The following is a 17,119-nucleotide window of genomic DNA, read 5'->3' as shown; positions in this document are numbered from 1 at the left end:
CACTATTAAAAAATTATTACATTCACACTGATTCATCATGCAACTATTTCTTTTGTATTAATTTTTTCTGCCGTCCTGAAAACAAGGTTACATTATCAGCTTTGTTGCATGAGTTGGAAAAATTAATTTGCAGAAAGCTACATTGTTGTCACAATGTAAAAAATAGACTTGGTTACCTGCCAAGTTCAATTGTAGTGAATCTGCCAAGGAGAAGGATATGACCTCAGACTACAGTCCTGGCCAAAGTTTTGAGAATGACACAAGTATTTTTTTTTTTTACAAAGTTTGCTGCTTCAGTGTGTTGAGACCTTTTTGTCAGATATTGTTATGATATACTAAAGTATAATTACAAGCATTTCATAAGTGTAAAAAGCTTTTATTGACAAATACATAAATTTTATGCAAAAGACAATATTTGCAATGTTGACCTTTCTTTTTGAAGACCTCTGCAATTCACTCTGACATGCATCAACTTCTAGCCACATACTGACTGATGGCCGAACATTCTTGCCTAATCAATGCTTGGAGTTTGTCAGTATTTGTTGGTTTTTGTTTGCCCACCCGCCTCTTGAGGATTGACCACAAGTACTCAATGGGATTTAGGTCTGGGGAGTTTCCTGTCCTTGGACCTAAAATTTTGATGTTTTGCTCCCCGAGCCACTTAGTTATCACTTTTGCCTTATGGCAAGGTGCTCCATCATGCTGGAAAAGGCAATGTTCATCACCAAACTGTTATTGGATGGTTGGGACAAGTTGCACTTAGAGGATGTTTTGGAACCATTCTTTTTTCATGGCTGTGTTCTTAGGCAAAATTGTGAGTGAGCCCACTCCCTTGGCTGAGAAGCAACCCACACATGAATGGTCTCAGGATGCTCTACTCTCAGCATGACACAGGACTCATAGTAGCGCTCACCTTTCCATCTCTGGACAAGCGTTATTCCAGATGCCCCAAACAATCTGAAAGGGGATTCATAAAAGAAAAAATATTTTACCCCAGTCCTCAGCAGTCCAATCCCTGAACCATTTGCAGAATATCAGTCTGTCCCTGATGTTTTTTCCTGGAGAGAATTGGCTTCTTTGCTGGCCTTCTTGACATGAACTCACACCTGCCTTTTGTCATTCTTGAGCAAGCTCTGCACTGGTGGTGCCCCAATCCCGCAGCTAAATCAACTATTGAACCTTTCTCCTTGAAGTTCTTGATGATCCGATAAATGACTGATTTAGGTGCAATCTTACTAGGAGCAATATCCTTTCCTGTGAATCCCTTTTTGTGCAAAGAAATGATGACTGCAGATTTTTCTTTGCGGCTAACCATGGTTAACCATGGAGGAAGAACAATGATTTCAAGCACCTCCCTCCTTTTAAAGCTTCAAGTCTGTTATTCTAACTCAATCAGCATGACAGAGTGATCTCCAGCCTTGTCCTCGTCAACATTCTCATCTATGATGATGAGAAAATAACTGTGCTGATGTTGGCTGGTCCTTTTGTGGCAGGGCTGAAATGCATTGGAAATGTTGTTTTTGAGATAAAGTTCATTGTCATGGCAAAGAGGGACTTTGAAATTAATAGCAATTCATCTGATCACTCTTCACTACATTCTGGAGTATATCCAAAATGCCATCATAAAAACTAAGGCAGAAGACTTTGTGAAAAATGATATTTGTGTCATTCTCAAAACTTTTGGCCATGACTGTACTATAATTTCAAACTAAATTGCTATGTCAGCTGAAATTTCCAGTTCATAAATCAATAATTGCAAGCTGAATAAATGCTTATTTGTCTCAGAGCATACAGTCGAAAAGTTAATAACTATCAATTGAATGTCATGTCATTAATGTTTGGTGAATATGAATTAAACAAATTTGTGTGGATTTCATTATTTTGACTATATTTAGTTATGCATTTTTAATCAGTGGCATAACTCCCCTCAATATTCACCATGTAACATACTACTATTTGTTTTAAGGGTTAGATGTGTTAGATTTGCAATAATATTATAATGGTGTCTTGTCTATTCATAAATCCATAAGACTTATATATTTATTATAACATGTCATTTTTATTCTTAAGCGACGCTTCTTGCATTTTATGTATTTTTTGTGTACACACTGAAACGGTCTCTTAATTGAGTAGTGGGTTAGCCTCTGATGAACCACTTGCATGGGCGTGAAACAAGTAAGGTGCTCTATTTTATTTCCACCATGTGCCCCATGAGGTGAGACAAAGATTTTTGTATTATCCTACCTAATGCTAAGTGTGAAGCTTTGCTGCAATTATTGCTTCCTACCTTATTCAGTAATATAATATACCTTGCAATAACCCCACACATACTATATTACATTACACAATTAGACACTTACGTCTCATATATCATGCATTACGTTATAATCAACATTACATGTTTCAATTATATTAGCCCCTATATAAAGCAACTTGCTACTAGTGTCTGATTAAAATGAACTAGGGATGAAGAAACGTATATACAGGGTGATTCAAAAGTCGCAGTACACCCTTTTATTTCAAAAACTCTACAGGAAATTGGGAAACCTGAATACTCCAGTAAGGTATGGGTGACGTGGTCTATCTTTTACGGTATTTACCAAACATGGGCGCCATCTTGAAATCGGCCAATCAGCCCATTTCCTGTAGAGTTTTTGAAATAAAAGGGTGTACTGCGACTTTTGAATCACCCTGTATTTCATTACTAAGAGAAGTCAACTGTCTTCAATAAATGAAATAAAAAGTTTATTAAAGTATTTGTCTTATTTCAGCATTCATGACTGAAAATAGAATATAAGCTCTTGTGACCAGGTGTCTCTTCTGCTAACGTACTATTGCTTTGCATTAGAGATGGGCGGGCTCAGTTCCCCGAGACCGAATCCATCCGAATTTCACCTATCCGCGTACCGAGCCGAGCAGGCTCGGTACTCTCCCACCCATTCGGAATCGAAATCGAGGCAAAACGTCATCATGACGTATTCGTATTTCTGAGCTCGGTTCTCGTGAGATTTGAAAAGCATAAATACCAACCTCCACAGCAATCCATCGCCATTTGACAGAGGGAGAGAGCAGGGTTAGGTCAGAGGCTGTATTAGCGCAGGGACAGAGCAATTATTGTACAGCTTACTCTTTCTATTAATCTTTCATTTCGAATCTATTCAATCCTATTATTAAGTCAAATTCTATTTGCAATTGTTAGAACAGCAAGACAGGAGGATAGAGGAGGCTTATTTTTCAATTTGTTTGCACTACAAGTGCTTTGGGGTCTCTCATATTCCACAATGTTTTAGACTAATTTTTCTGGCTGTCAAAAGTGATATTTGTCAGCAGTATTTCTAAAATTTGTTTTCCCTACAAGTGATTTGGGGTGTCCAATATTCCCCAGTGTTTTACACAAATTTTTCTGGCTGTCAAAAAAAGTCATATTTGTCAGCAGTATCTATATAACACAATCTTTTGCACTACAAGTGATTTGGGGTGTCCAATATTCCCTAGTGTTTTACAGTATTTTTTCTGGCTGTCAAAAAAAGTCATATTTGTCAGCAGTATCTATCTAATACAACATTTTGCACTACAAGTGAATTGGGCTCATTAAAATGGATTCAAAGCAGTCCACATATGAGCAGAATCAACAAGCAGGTCCTGGCACCAGTCCTCATGGTAGTGTTCCCAGTACTTCATCTGGTAAAGCCTATGTAAAAGTACATAGTCTTTTTTAAATCAGGGAAAACAACACACACCAAAAAAAATGTACCGTGTTGAAGCGAAAAAGAAGTGTAACTAAGTAAAGGTTAAGTGCCTATGAAAAAAAAAATTGCCAACATGCCATTCTACACACGCAGTGGCAAAGAAAGAATGAGGCCTTTGCCTTTCTCTATTAGTGGCAGATCAAAAAATGTTACTGAGCCTTCTTCTTGTACGGTCACTCATGACCAAGCAAGACCAAGTAATTTGGAGTCTAAAAGTGGTGCACAACTACTGTTATGCGTCAAAGCCAAGCTGCAAGAAAACAGTAAGGCATTAGAGGATAATGTATGCTCTGAATCAGAAATTACACCAATCCCTGTGGAGAGTCCATCCACCAGTGGTATGTCTAATCGTGAGCATTCTGTTAGTGACAGTGTACCCATAAAGAAGGGTCCTTTCAGTAGCTCTGCTGATGTGTGCCTTAACAGCCCTAGTGTAGCCGGTGATACACCAATTGAGGATGCCACTTTGGAATTAGAAGAGGATGAAGGGGAGATTTGTGTAGGTGACGAGGGCACTAATGATGATGTTGATGATTATGATGCAGACAGAATCCAAATTGCCTTTCTCAATTTCTATTTATATTCTAGACTATATAACGGCTGAATAGTTTTCTATTTTACTCCTAGTGGAGAGGGGGTCTGATGCAGACAGATACCAAACTGCCTTTGTCCATTTATTTTTATATTCTAATTCAACAGTCTATGCAGGCAGATTTTTTTCTATTCAACTACAAGTGGAGGGCGGGGGGGGGGGGGTCATAGACAGCCACCAAACTACCTTCGTCCATTTATTTTTATATTCTAATTCTACAGTCTATGCAGGCTGCTTTATTTCTATTCAACTACAGGTGGAGGGCAAGGGGGGGAGGTCATAGAAAGCCACCAAACTACATTGGTCCATTTATTTTTATATTTTAATTCTACAGTCTATGCAGGCTGCTTTTTTTATTTATTTAACTACAAGTGGAGGCCGGGGGGGGGGGGGCTATAGAGACAGAAACCAAACTGCCTCTGTCCATTTCAATTTATATTGTACAGTCTGTAACGGCTGAATTTTCTAGTATTTTCTACAAGTGGAGGGGGACCTAGAGAGACAGAAACCAAACTGCCTTTATCCATTTCTTTAGATATTTAACTATAAGTGTAGGGTGTAATATACACCCAAAGACGATGGCTGCATTGCCAACAGGCTAAGATGGAGAGGAAGACAATCAGGTTTGTGTGCAGAATTAAGGACGGCCTACCAGGGATTAAACTGTTTTCTTCCTAATTTATTAGCTTTAGAATTACCTTACTTATCCAAGAAACAGGTGGAGCACTAAATTAGGTTATTTTATGACCAAAAACATTGATTTTTAAACAAAATTGCAAAATAAAAACCAAACAAAACCAAAACTAAAACATGCAAGGGCGGTTTGGCAAAACCAAAACCAAAATACGATGGTAATATAGATCCAAAACCAAAACCAAAACACGGGGGTCAGTGAGCATCTCTACTTTGCATTTGCTTTGTTCCCCTGTATATGTTCTTTATTTTGTACAGAGCTGCAGAAAGGTATAGTGTCTTAAAAAGTAGTTTTTAATTATAAAATGACAAGTTATTAAAGTACAAAAAACATGGCGGTCACAAGCCTCTGTTCTTTTACAATTGAATATGTTACTCCCAACCAGTTATATATCAAATATAATGTTGGATCTGAATGGAAACTTACTTTCAGCAGAGATTTTACTAGGTCTCCATTGCTTATCTGTAGAAGGTTTCCCAATAGTGGCAGAGGGGTAGGTCCTGGTGGTAGGTTCCTGCTTTTCCAGAGAAGTTCAAAACTCATGATGAAGCTGAGACAAATGACAGCAAAAGTAAGGAGGAGAGGGACAGCTTCTGAGATATTCATCTTTGTTGATGTAATTGCCTGGTGATTATGTATCTAGAAATTTTCCAGCTCTCTTTATAAACACCAAACAGCTGATATTCTCAGTCTGCACATTCGCCTTCTAACCCTTAAAATAAAGATAATTACTTAAATAAGATAAGGTTGTGGAAGAGGCAACACATATAAAACCATAAAAAGCCTAAATGGTTCTCATCCTATAAGGTCATTAATCTATGGAAAATTAGGTAAATTCCTTCATGGCCTCACATCCAAATGTGAAAGCGAACAAGTCCTGGGTCACTAATAAGTAGCACAGTACTATAATTGAGAAGGTCTAATCTGTGTCACATAGGTGGAGGATCTCCAGCCGCCCAATCATTTATTGCTCTCCATGGAGGACCCTGCTACTGCCATGGAGGTGGCCGCATCCTTTCTAAAGTAATGGGCACCATACTCGGCTGCGTACAGCCCTATAATTTTAACACGTTTTTTTTTTTCTTTCTTTTTTTAAATCCAGTATTTTTATTGAAATTTTTTAAGATATAAACATACCAAACAACAAAAAGAAAAGAAAAACAATCGCATACATATTAGAATTAAATAACGGAATTTACAAGATTACAATAAAGCATAATAATAATAAATGTGCTATATTCATTCAGGATCATACATCGTAAATGCTTATACATAAGTATGTTACACATGTTAACACGTTTCTTAAAGATAAAATTGAAGTGGAATTTGGTTAGAGGCCTAGACTCAAGGCGAAGCGATCAAGCTTGCCCGCCATTAGGTCTAACCAACAAGTAAGGCCTAGCCAGTGCTACTTTCTTACCTTACAGCCACAAAACATGGGAGAGTTTAGATGCAGAAATCAGCTTGCCAACTCTAAGGGCCCAGAAAGGCCAGCGGAAAAGCTGTGCTACATAACAAGTCTCATATTCAGTAGCCATCAGCCCCCAAAACAGCAACAAGGGGTGCCAGTAAATTCAGCACAAGGACCAAGTTCCCTGAATTTTACCTGGTTAAAATTGGGAAAATGAGGCAGCCAAAGCTTTCCTGATACCTGGCACGCATACTCTTAGCCCAGAACACAATGCTATGTTTGAGGTAGTGCAAAACCAAATTTCTAATAAGCCTAATCAAAGGGGTAGAACTGGTGCTTTGTTTATTGATGGACTGGACAGTACCTAATTTCTCACACCAGCAAACAATGGACCTCTATTCATAGTTACAACACAGTTGTAGGTGGCAGCTTCCAGTTTATCTGAAAATTTTTGGGAGGGGTAGCATTGTTGTTACCAGAATAAAAGCTGGACAATTCACAACATGGAAAGTAAAGAACCGGGAGCAGAGAGGACCTAGACCCCTATTCAGCAAGAGACGTTTGGTCAGATCTGCTGCTTGATGAATCAGGCCTGGAATGTGTATGAATGTGAATGTGGAAACTGCTGACACTCGCAGAAATAATACAAAATAACATACAAAAGTTGCAATGCATGTATGCCTGCTTTAACCAGCACAGCACTGATCAACACAAGCAGCAATTTTGACCCACAAAAGGCCAGTATTGTAATACTCATGAAAGAAGGACAAGTCAAGTCAGTATGTGATAAGCAGAGTTGGAAAATCATTGTTATCATCAATTTTCAAGAAATGGGTCTGTTAGTTCATTTTCTGCATTGTGCTAAAATTTGGGCCAGGTATGCTAAGTAAATAATATTTCACTTGGAGTGTCTATGTTCCCACCAGTTATATATATATAGAGTCAGAGGGGATTTCCCTATTTAAAACCTGGTGGACCCTGCAAGGGTCTATAGTCCAGAGACAGAGCGTGGAGTGGAGGCACTACATTTGAGAATATAAGATATGGTGAGATAGCACTGCCTGGGAGGACTACCGACCCTCTCCCCATCAAGTGAGCTACTCAGTAGCAATTGGGCTGCAAAAGATGATATCTCAAATATTAACATGAAAAGTCTAGATGATTAGAATATATGTTAAGAATTGCATCTAAGATGCAGAACAAGGGGATTCTTTTAAACTATTCTTACCATCATCATCATTTATTTATATAGCACCACTAATTCCGCAGCGCTGTACAGAGAACTCATTCACATCAGTCCCTGCCCCTTTGGAGCTTACATTCTAAATTCCCTAACATACATATACACACAGAGAGACTAAATTCCCTGACATACACACACTGTTATGTTCTTGCCCTTAGATTTGCCCTCATTCAAGATGGCCGTGATTGCCTCATGAAGTTTCCATCTTGGATCTCTGATATGAACTTGCCCTTACAATAGCCCTTATCCAAGATGGCCAGAACTGTCTCAGAAAGATTCCATCTTGGATCTCATTTCCTGTTTGGGCCTAGAAAAGGCACTTCCTGTTATGCAGCCTTTGCTCGAGTATTGTGTTTGTGTCTGAACCAGATGCTCCACAGAACCTTGCTCCCTTGTGATTTGGAATACAATTACTTGGTACCTTTACAGGATAGTTATCCTGTTGATACTTTGGACTTGCTTGCTGGACATTTAAGATTTATTTCTGTATCAAAATAAATCCTGTTTACTACAGTACTACCTGGCTATTGGGTTCCGTTTGTAATACCAGAAGTGTGACACACACACACACACACACACACACACACACACACACACACACACACAAACACACAGAGACTTGGTTCAATTTTGATAGTAGGGAATTAACCTGCTAGTATGTTTTTGGAGTGTGGGAGGAAACCGGAGCACCCGGAGGAAACCCGCGCAAACACAGTGAGAACATTCTTATTTTGCTTATGGTCAATGCTGAAAAATTGTATATCACTGCATAATATGTATCCATTTTATATTATACTATATTATACTAGGTATCGATTGTGGGAGCAGCAAATCTTTGCTACTTGCAATGGGTGGAATGTGCCAGACTTCTAGAAATTCAAGTAGAATGCAGGAAATCTGCATGACTGATCCCCATTCTCTGCATCTATGCAAAATAAGAATCCCATTGAAATACAATGGGTGGGGACAGCATATAGGAAGCATCCCACTGTATATATTTTATAAGGAAGTACATCAATAAGTCTAGGCCAATGTAAATGAAAACATTTTTAGAAACTGACACTTGGGGGGAAATCAGTTAAACAAGTGGGGCCTGATTCGTTAAGAATCTTAACTTGAGAAACTTTTTATTTCAGTCTCCTTGACAAAACCATGTTACAATGCAAGGGGTGCTAATTAGTATTTAGTTTTGCACATAAGTTAAAAACTGAATGTTTTTTCATGTAGCACACAAATATCAACTTTAAATTTCAGTGTACAAATAAGCTATCAAGTACTTGTGTGCTAGATGAAAAAACAGGCAGTATTTAACTTATGTGCAAAACAGAACACTAATTTGCACCCCTTGCATTGTAACATGGTTTTGTCCAGGAGACTGAAATTATAAGTTTCTCAAGCTAAGATCCTTAATGAATCAGGCCCGAGGTGTCTCCAGAAAGTCCATAAGATACATCGCGACAGAGATTTGGCAGAAAATAAGTGGAGATTCCTACAATAATTGCCGGAAATGTGCACATCATAATGTCTGCGTGCCACATCACCGGCAATTGAATTCTCCCCTTAAAGTTAGGAAATAAGACAGTCCATATGTCCTCTTATTCCCATGAGCTATGTGTCTGAAAAGATGCATAATTAAAATGTGGAAAGTAGTAAAAATAAGCACATGTGTGCAAAGAAACTGCTGTGTCACTGTATATGTCTGGGTCACGCATGAGCTAAAGTGGTTAAAGAAGAGGATACATTGCTATATAATAATTGATAAGATTTATATTACATAAAATTCCTAATTAGCCTCAAATATGATCACACATGTATCTTATAACCACTGGATCATATACTGTTTAAAATGCTGGCAGAGGGTAAAGAAGAAGAGTAAAAAAAGAAAGTAAATAAAGGAATAAAAAAAGCACAGAACAAAGAGATAAAGAGAAGAAGAGAGGAATAGGACGATGTGATAGAAAGATGGGTAAGGAAAGAACAGCCGATAGAAAAGAATCATACAACAGATACTTATCTCTGTGCTTTCCTGCAGTAGAAAAGACAGAACACAATGTTCTTGGATGTTATACAGGTTTATTTGTCACTCCCAGTGGCAGACTATTGCATGTAAAATTTCAAAACGGGGGAAACTTTAACCCCTAAAAGGAAAGTGCAATGTAATCTTACAAGCTTGGCATTTAAGTGCATTTATCCGTAGGCAGCTCTTCATTCAACATATACAGTGAAGAAGAGAAATTATTGGGTGTGGTATAGATTACAATCATTTTCTATGATTATAATTTAAATATTGTTTTACCTTTGTTATATAACCTGTGTAACCTCCGCAGCGCCAGGCTGGGCGGGGGGGTGGGGGGAGGGGGCATCTGCCCCACATGCCGGTCCCATAGTGAGCTACCTTGAGCTGGGTCACTGTTCCACTTGCATTCTTTTCCTTTAAAATCAGCAGCAGCAGCAACAACTATTTATATATCGCCACTAATTCCTCAGAACTGTACAGAGAACTCACTCACATCAGTTCCAGCCCCATGGGAACTTACAGTCTAAATTCCCGAAAACACACACACACACACAGACAAAATGTTCCTAATAGGTTGCTGAGTCAAATCTTGCCCCCCAGGCTAAAATTTGCCAGCATTTCCCTGAACCTGTTCCTTCAAACAGAGCACTGTCATTGAAATCGGCTCCAGCTGGAACTACAGGTCCCAAAATCCCTGGCGGCAGATAGGAGGATGTGAAATCACATATGCGAAAGACAGGAAGCGGGATCTCACACTGGAGAGGAGAGAAGACAGTTGGCATTTGCAGCCTGAGCAGAGAGAGAACAGTTAGAAGAGGAAAAGAAGCATAAGGGAGAGGAGAGGAAACTGAGATGAACTAAGATAGGGTTGTATTGGGGAGCCCTGAAGAAAGATAACTTATATCCTTTTGCAGACCAGTGTCAGACTGGCCCACCGGGGTGCCGGAGGATTCCCCAGTGGGCCTCGATACTTGACAGCCCAGCCCCCTTCTTTGGGGGGGAAGAGCAGTGTGCAGCTCATTTTTCTTTTGTTTGTTTTTGTGTTTTGGCTTTTTTTGATGAGTAGGTGCAGGGTGGGGATGCCCGGGGTGGGGAGGGAGAAAAGTTATCAAAAGCATTGGTGGTCAGTGGACAGCAACAAGCAGCCAATCGCTAGGCTGTCTGTTGCTGTATGGGGTCCCACATTACTGTGCGGCAGACAGGAAGTCTCACTTCACTTCTTGTCTGCTTGATCTCAGGAGCGACACTGGCCAGACCAACTGAAAGTAAGTGAGCTGTCTTTACTAAACTATAGGGAGGGGGGTTGCCTATACTAAACTATAGGGAGGGGGTTGCCTATACTAAACTATAGGGAGGGGTGACTGCTATGCAAAAGTATATGGAAGAATGGGCTGCCTATGCTAAACTATAGGGAGGGGGACTGCCTATACTAAACTTATGGGGAGGGGGGCTGCCAATGCTGAACTATAGGGAGGGGGGCTGCCTATGATAAACTATAGGGAGGGGGTCTGCACAGAGAACTATAGGGAGTGGAGCTCCACAGAGAAAACTATAGGGAGAGGGGGCTATAATGTGTGAGGGAATGGGGAGCTGTCTTAATAGTACATGGGTGGAAGGTAGGCTATTCATTTAATGGTGAAGTTTAGGTGTGGTCTAAATATTTAACGGATGCTATTTTATTTGTGGGGTGATAGTGGATAATGCAGGGGTGGTTTGCGTATATAATTGAATGTGGGGCTTAGTTTGGGGAGGAGGGCTATTTGCTAAATGTGAATATTAATTATTTAATGCTGGGGATGGTCGTAGGAAATGATTAAATTAAACGTAAATGCTATTCATTTATTGCTGGGGCTGTTTAGAGGGAAGGTAATAGGTTTATTTATTAAAAGGGAATACTATTTAGTTAAGTTAGGGTTGGTTGGAGGGAAAAAGATCTATTTATCAAATGTGAGTACTATTACTTTATTGTTGGGGCTAATTATTAAATGTGGGTGCTGTTGATTTAATCCCATGGATGGTTGGAGTTTTCTAAATTCCTCTTAAAACTGGCAATGTGACGAAAATCACACTGCCGGTATTTTATGCTATCGGAATTTATATGTGGCATGTCTGCAATGTTGTCAGTTGCTTTTATGGTAAGTCTGTATTTGAAAGATGCCGAGATTGTACTCATCGGCATATTACTGTTGGTGTAAGTAATGTTGTTTTTCTCGTCTTCGAAAAATGACTACTACGGCTTACACCTGTCCTGTAGCTGATCTGGTGATAATGGTAAAAATCACATACTTCAGTGATGCCCAGATCTTGAATCAGATGAATTTGTGTGCCCTGAATCTTGGCATACCCTTACTGTACATTGTGTACATGCATACACTCCTTCCTTCGCCTATTCAACCCTTTAAATTGTAGGCCGTCAAAAGTGTAATTTGCATTCACAGATGAATTGTATGCACCTGTGTTCACTGGTGTAAAGTCCGTTTCTGAGAATGCGCAGAGCAATTCCACGAAAAATACAGCACAGTGGAGGTAAAGTATTGCAAGGGAGGAAAGGTCAGAATTTGGGCGGTGCTACTCCAATGGGCTCTGCATATCACCAGTGCTAAAGGATCTTGCAAAACTTGCCGTATCTGTTCCTTCCCACATCTGCCCCAGGTCTGACTTATTCTCTATTTTATCTGCTTCCAAGCATCATCAAGGACTGCTGCTGAAACTTGAGGGGGTCATTAAACAGAAAACAAGACTGAACAGACTGACTTCACATCACGTCACCTCCACACAATGCAGGATAGTTACGCACCACATCTTCTTCACATGGTCTCCCTCCATTCTCAGTATGGCTGTGATTCCTATTTATTTAATCATTAAAACACAAGGTAAGGAATGTTATAAATTATCATACAATTAGTAATTAGTACTGGTTGGCTACTAGTACTGCCTTTGAGGGATGAGAGTGGGGCACGTTGTCGGGTCTGAGCAGTGGTATTCAGTAGAATTATGATGGAAAACCCGACAATGGATACCCTGACATAAATACACTGAAGGTTTAATCCCCGACAGAGTGCTAATAGGGAAATGTACATTGCTTTCTCTAACCTATTTCTTTCAGCACTATTTGTTGTAAACCACTATCTTTCTGCATTCGCCCCATGGATGTCATAATGATACCTAAAGCTCAACATGTTCTATATAGAGAGCTCATTATTGTCCCTCATGGCAGAGTCACCAACTGGCCTCTAATCTCATTCACCACTATAACCTCTGTGTTGCCTAAAATTTATTTCCTAAGTAAGTTTCTGTTTCTGATGAGGATAGGAGGACCAGATTCCAGAAGCAAATTATGGCCCAATAAATGTGTCACTTTGAACCTTAACAAAACCATATGACAAAGTAATGGTTTCCAATATGTGTGGGTAATTTTACACATAAGTAAATACTGTCTGCTTTTTCTGGTAGTGACAACAAAATTTCACACTTGATTTCTACACTTATATTTACAACTCAACTAGGGCAATAACTATCACAATTATATATCTAGTGCCTGTTATCAGGTGCCTGCAATTATAGGTTGCTGTTATCAAGTGCCTGTATTTCCAATATATTTCTGTTCGAGCCACCCCCCCCCCCCCCCCTTTGCTAGGAAACGATGATTGAATGACAGGCAGACAAATTACACACAGATGTAGAGAATATCTGCAAGTGACGTGAGCTCGCCCATACGTGCTCTGAGAACCAATCAGAGAGCAGAGAAAGGAGAGTAATTTGTTTAGAGGGAGAGAGAGAAAGACAAAATTAGATCCAGCACATTTGCACGCGGGGAGCTAAAGGTCCTGGCCAAGGGCATGGATAGTATGCCCGCAGGGTGATACATTTCGAATGAAATGAAACTGTGGGCGTACCAGAGGGTGCGCAGGCACATCCCGCGGTGGTTTCGCCACTGTAGATCTGTCGTCCAGCTGCAAAAACGCTTGAGCGGCCTACGGTGGCGGCAGTTCCAGCTTTTGGCAGAGCTGAGAGAGGAGATTGATAGACGCGAGTTCTCTATAAATCGGATACAATACTGTAATTCACATACTTGATTTACTTTTAAAAATCATTTCAAAGTTTTCCCAAGATATGGGCAACCCAAAATATATATCTGGCTCCAGATTAGAAATGTCACTCCCCTTCCAATGCCACATGCTTTGGTACATGTGAAATATTTTTACTCCAGATTCAAACTCATGACCCCACTGCTGTGTGACAGAAGTGCTAACTACTAAGGCAACATACTGACATAACATTCCAGACATTTATAATATTACAGTGGCAGATGTGTTATATTGCAAAAATAGTTGCACACCATCTTTGGGGACAGCACTTACATTTGACCTAAACTGTTTTTAACATGTTACAAGGCCTTATCCTAAAATATCCTGTAAAATGTCTCCCTAATCTGTCACTAATTAGATGTTATTATTTTTGAATAAAAAAAATGAAATACTTTAGTACTAATTTAAACAGAAATAATGACATTTCCACATCCATAATCCCAAACCAAACATTGTTACAGGCCATCTGAAAGTGGTGTGTGTCTGTAAAATGTATTTCCTTTTCTTAAAGATTATCTCTATATCTGTAGAAAAATGTATGTTTCACAATGTCAGTTTACATTATTATCTGACTAGATGTTTATAATTGAGAAGCAGGTTAAAATTTTTACAATAAGCTTATGTGTAATATTTTTTCCAGCAAACCGTAGAAATCGTGCCCGCCAACAACAGACGGTGAAGGAGGTGGCAGAGGCTGCTAACGAGGTGGAGATGTTGGAGGAGGTTGAGGAGGTGGAGGAGGTTGAGGAGGTGGAGGAGGTGGCAGAGGCTGCGGACGAGGTGGAGGTGTTGGAGGAGGTTGAGAAGGCGGAGGAGGTGGCGGAGGTGCAGGTGGCAAAGATGGAGGAGGTGGGGGAGAAGGACGAGCCAGAGATGAAGAAGTAGGTGGATGGGGTGGTCCTGGAGGAGGAGGTGGCTCACGCTCCTCCGGCTGCCACAGAGGCGGTGAAGGAGGAGGTGAGGTTTGAATGTAAGTATTGACATTAAACCCTTTTCCTAATTGTATTTCTTTTTAGGCACATTGCAGTTGTCCAAGACCATGATTTACCACATGCCATTTACCCAATACCTAGTTATATATTCCACAAGTTTCAACCATTATGACCATAATAATATTTTTGAATCAAGTAACCCCACCAACACCACAGAAATCTGTATATATAAATACATCTGCCACCCAAAAATGGTAATCCTCTGTGAAGAACCTCTCCAATTGTTTTATAATTTCACATACTACACACATGGATCAAGGATTATTAAAATTGTAAGTAAAAAGTTTTATTAGCTTAATTTTCACAACTTTTTTTAAGAATGCATTTTAGAAGACTACACTGATGGAGTTTCCCTCTGGAGGAAATCCGACTCTGACACTGACTTTATCCACTTCAAATTTATCCTGCCTTCCTATTGTGCTGCTCTCTCTCTCTTACTAAACAAACCCCTTTAAAAACCTTTATCTCCTCCCAGTCCAACAACCACCATTTATGAGGTGTGAGCAATAAACAGCATTGTTTTAGTATTGTAACATCCCGTGGAGTCTCATCAGGCAAGGCTTTGAGAAGACTACACAAATAAATTAATTCACCCTTTTGATTAATATTTAGATAAAAACACTTTAATTATTGCTGCTTACTGAATGGGCATAGAGTGGTAATATACACTATACGGACAAAAGTGTCAGGCACCATCCCCACATCGTGATCAGGAAGCAGGAAAGGCCGACTGTCATTTACTGATGAGGGAGCTCTGTCGCCTAGCAACAGGGAAGTTCTCTCCCCCGACCATCTGGAAGCGCAGCTTGGGCAGGCGCAGTAGCGCGCCCCATTGCCAGGCAACAGGACGCTATGTTCTAGCGCTGGTTGGCGGTGTATGACGCCCTGATCGCCGACTAATCATTCCCTTAGTTCCTCTATATAAATCTGACTCTGGCACCATTAGAGTGCCAGAGTATCAGGTCCATTCCTATCTCCAGCGTTCTCTGTTTGCTTCCTTTCCTGTATTGACCCGGCTTGCATGACTTCTCTCCTGGATCCTGTTTTGGCTCATACGCTTTCTTGGCTAGACCTCGACTTTTCTGACCATTCTTGTGATTCTCCCTCGGTACTGCATCGTCCTTTTGGTTTGACCCGGCTTGACCTGACTACCCTATACGCTGTTACACCAGTGACTGTCTTGGAGAACCGCGACCTACGCATCCCTTGCAGCGAAGTCCAAACTTCCTTGCGGGGGTCCCTGTCGAAAACCTGGGGTGCATTAGAGTCCGCGCCTCCTTGTACAGTACAGCCAATACCGGTTAGTAGCTGCATCCAGCTCGCAGTCCTGACAAAAAGTATTTGGCCACACCTGTTAATTATTGAATTGAGGAGTTTCAATCAGACCCATTGCCAGAGGTGTGTAAAATCAAGCACTTAGTCATGCGTCTCCGTTTGAAAACATTTGTTTGACAAAATGAGTTGTTCTAAGGAGCTCAGTGACTTCAAGCGTAACTGTGATAGGATGCCACCATTGCTATAAGACAGTTTGTGAAATTTCATCCCTGCTGGATATTCCACGGTCAACTGTAAGTGAATATTATTAGAAATTGGAAGCATTTAGTAACTCAGCCACGAAGAGGAGGATCACGTAAAATCACAGAGTGGGGTTAAAGACTGCTGAGACGCAGTAAAGGGCAGTCTTAATGCTTCAGCATACCAAGTCATTTTGGACAATGCTATGCTTCCAACTTTGTGGCAACAGTTTTGGGAAGGCCTTTTTCTATTCCAACATGACTGTGCCCCAATGCACAAAGCAAGGACTATGAAGACATGGTTTCATGAGTTCGATGTGGAAGAACTTGACTGGCCCGTACAGGGCACTGACCTCAGCCCCATCGAACACCTTTAGGGTGAACTGGGATGGAGATTGCGAGCCAGGCCTTCTCGTCCAACATCAGTGTCTGACTTCATAAATGTTCTACAGAATGAAGGGGCACAAATTCCCACAGAAACACTCCAACATCTTGTGGAAAGACTTCCAAGAAGAGTGGAAGCTGTTATAGCTGCAAAAGGGGGACCAACTCCATATTAAAGTATATGCATTTGAATACAATGTCATTACAGTCCCTGTTTGTGTAATGATCAAGCGTCCGAATACTTTTGTCCATATAATGTATATACATGCTGTGCCTCTAATGAAATCAACATAAGTTGATAAAACACATAATGATAGTATTTCCAGTTAAAACCAGGTTCTATCAGGTTGCAATGAGTTAAGACATGTGGCCACAAAGGTCAAAAGTTACTCTTTTATTGCAAACAAATTATATATAAAATGACAAGTACAATCT

The 17,119-nt window shown here is 40.2% G+C and overlaps 1 protein-coding gene across 3 annotated transcripts in view; it reads right to left on the bottom strand.

The window, feature by feature from the left end:
* Window positions 1-8,870, bottom strand: part of LOC142102215 (cytochrome P450 2G1-like) — a 36,339-nt gene extending 27,469 nt beyond the window's left edge. The window contains exon 1 of one of the 3 annotated variants that reach the window (XM_075186929.1): window positions 5,462-8,870. In XM_075186929.1, the coding sequence (XP_075043030.1) occupies window positions 5,462-5,641 (180 nt within the window). In that variant the 5' untranslated portion in view covers window positions 5,642-8,870. The remainder of the gene's footprint in view (window positions 1-5,461) is intronic. The other 2 variants (XM_075186930.1, XM_075186928.1) reach the window with 2 other exon arrangements.
* Window positions 8,871-17,119: the final 8,249 nt, after the last annotated feature.

Source organism: Mixophyes fleayi, chromosome 9, assembly GCF_038048845.1.
Source record: "Mixophyes fleayi isolate aMixFle1 chromosome 9, aMixFle1.hap1, whole genome shotgun sequence".
Classification (NCBI taxonomy): Eukaryota; Metazoa; Chordata; class Amphibia; order Anura; family Limnodynastidae; genus Mixophyes; species Mixophyes fleayi.
Note: the sequence above shows the minus strand (reverse complement) of the source record. Positions and strands in the feature narration are given on the sequence as shown.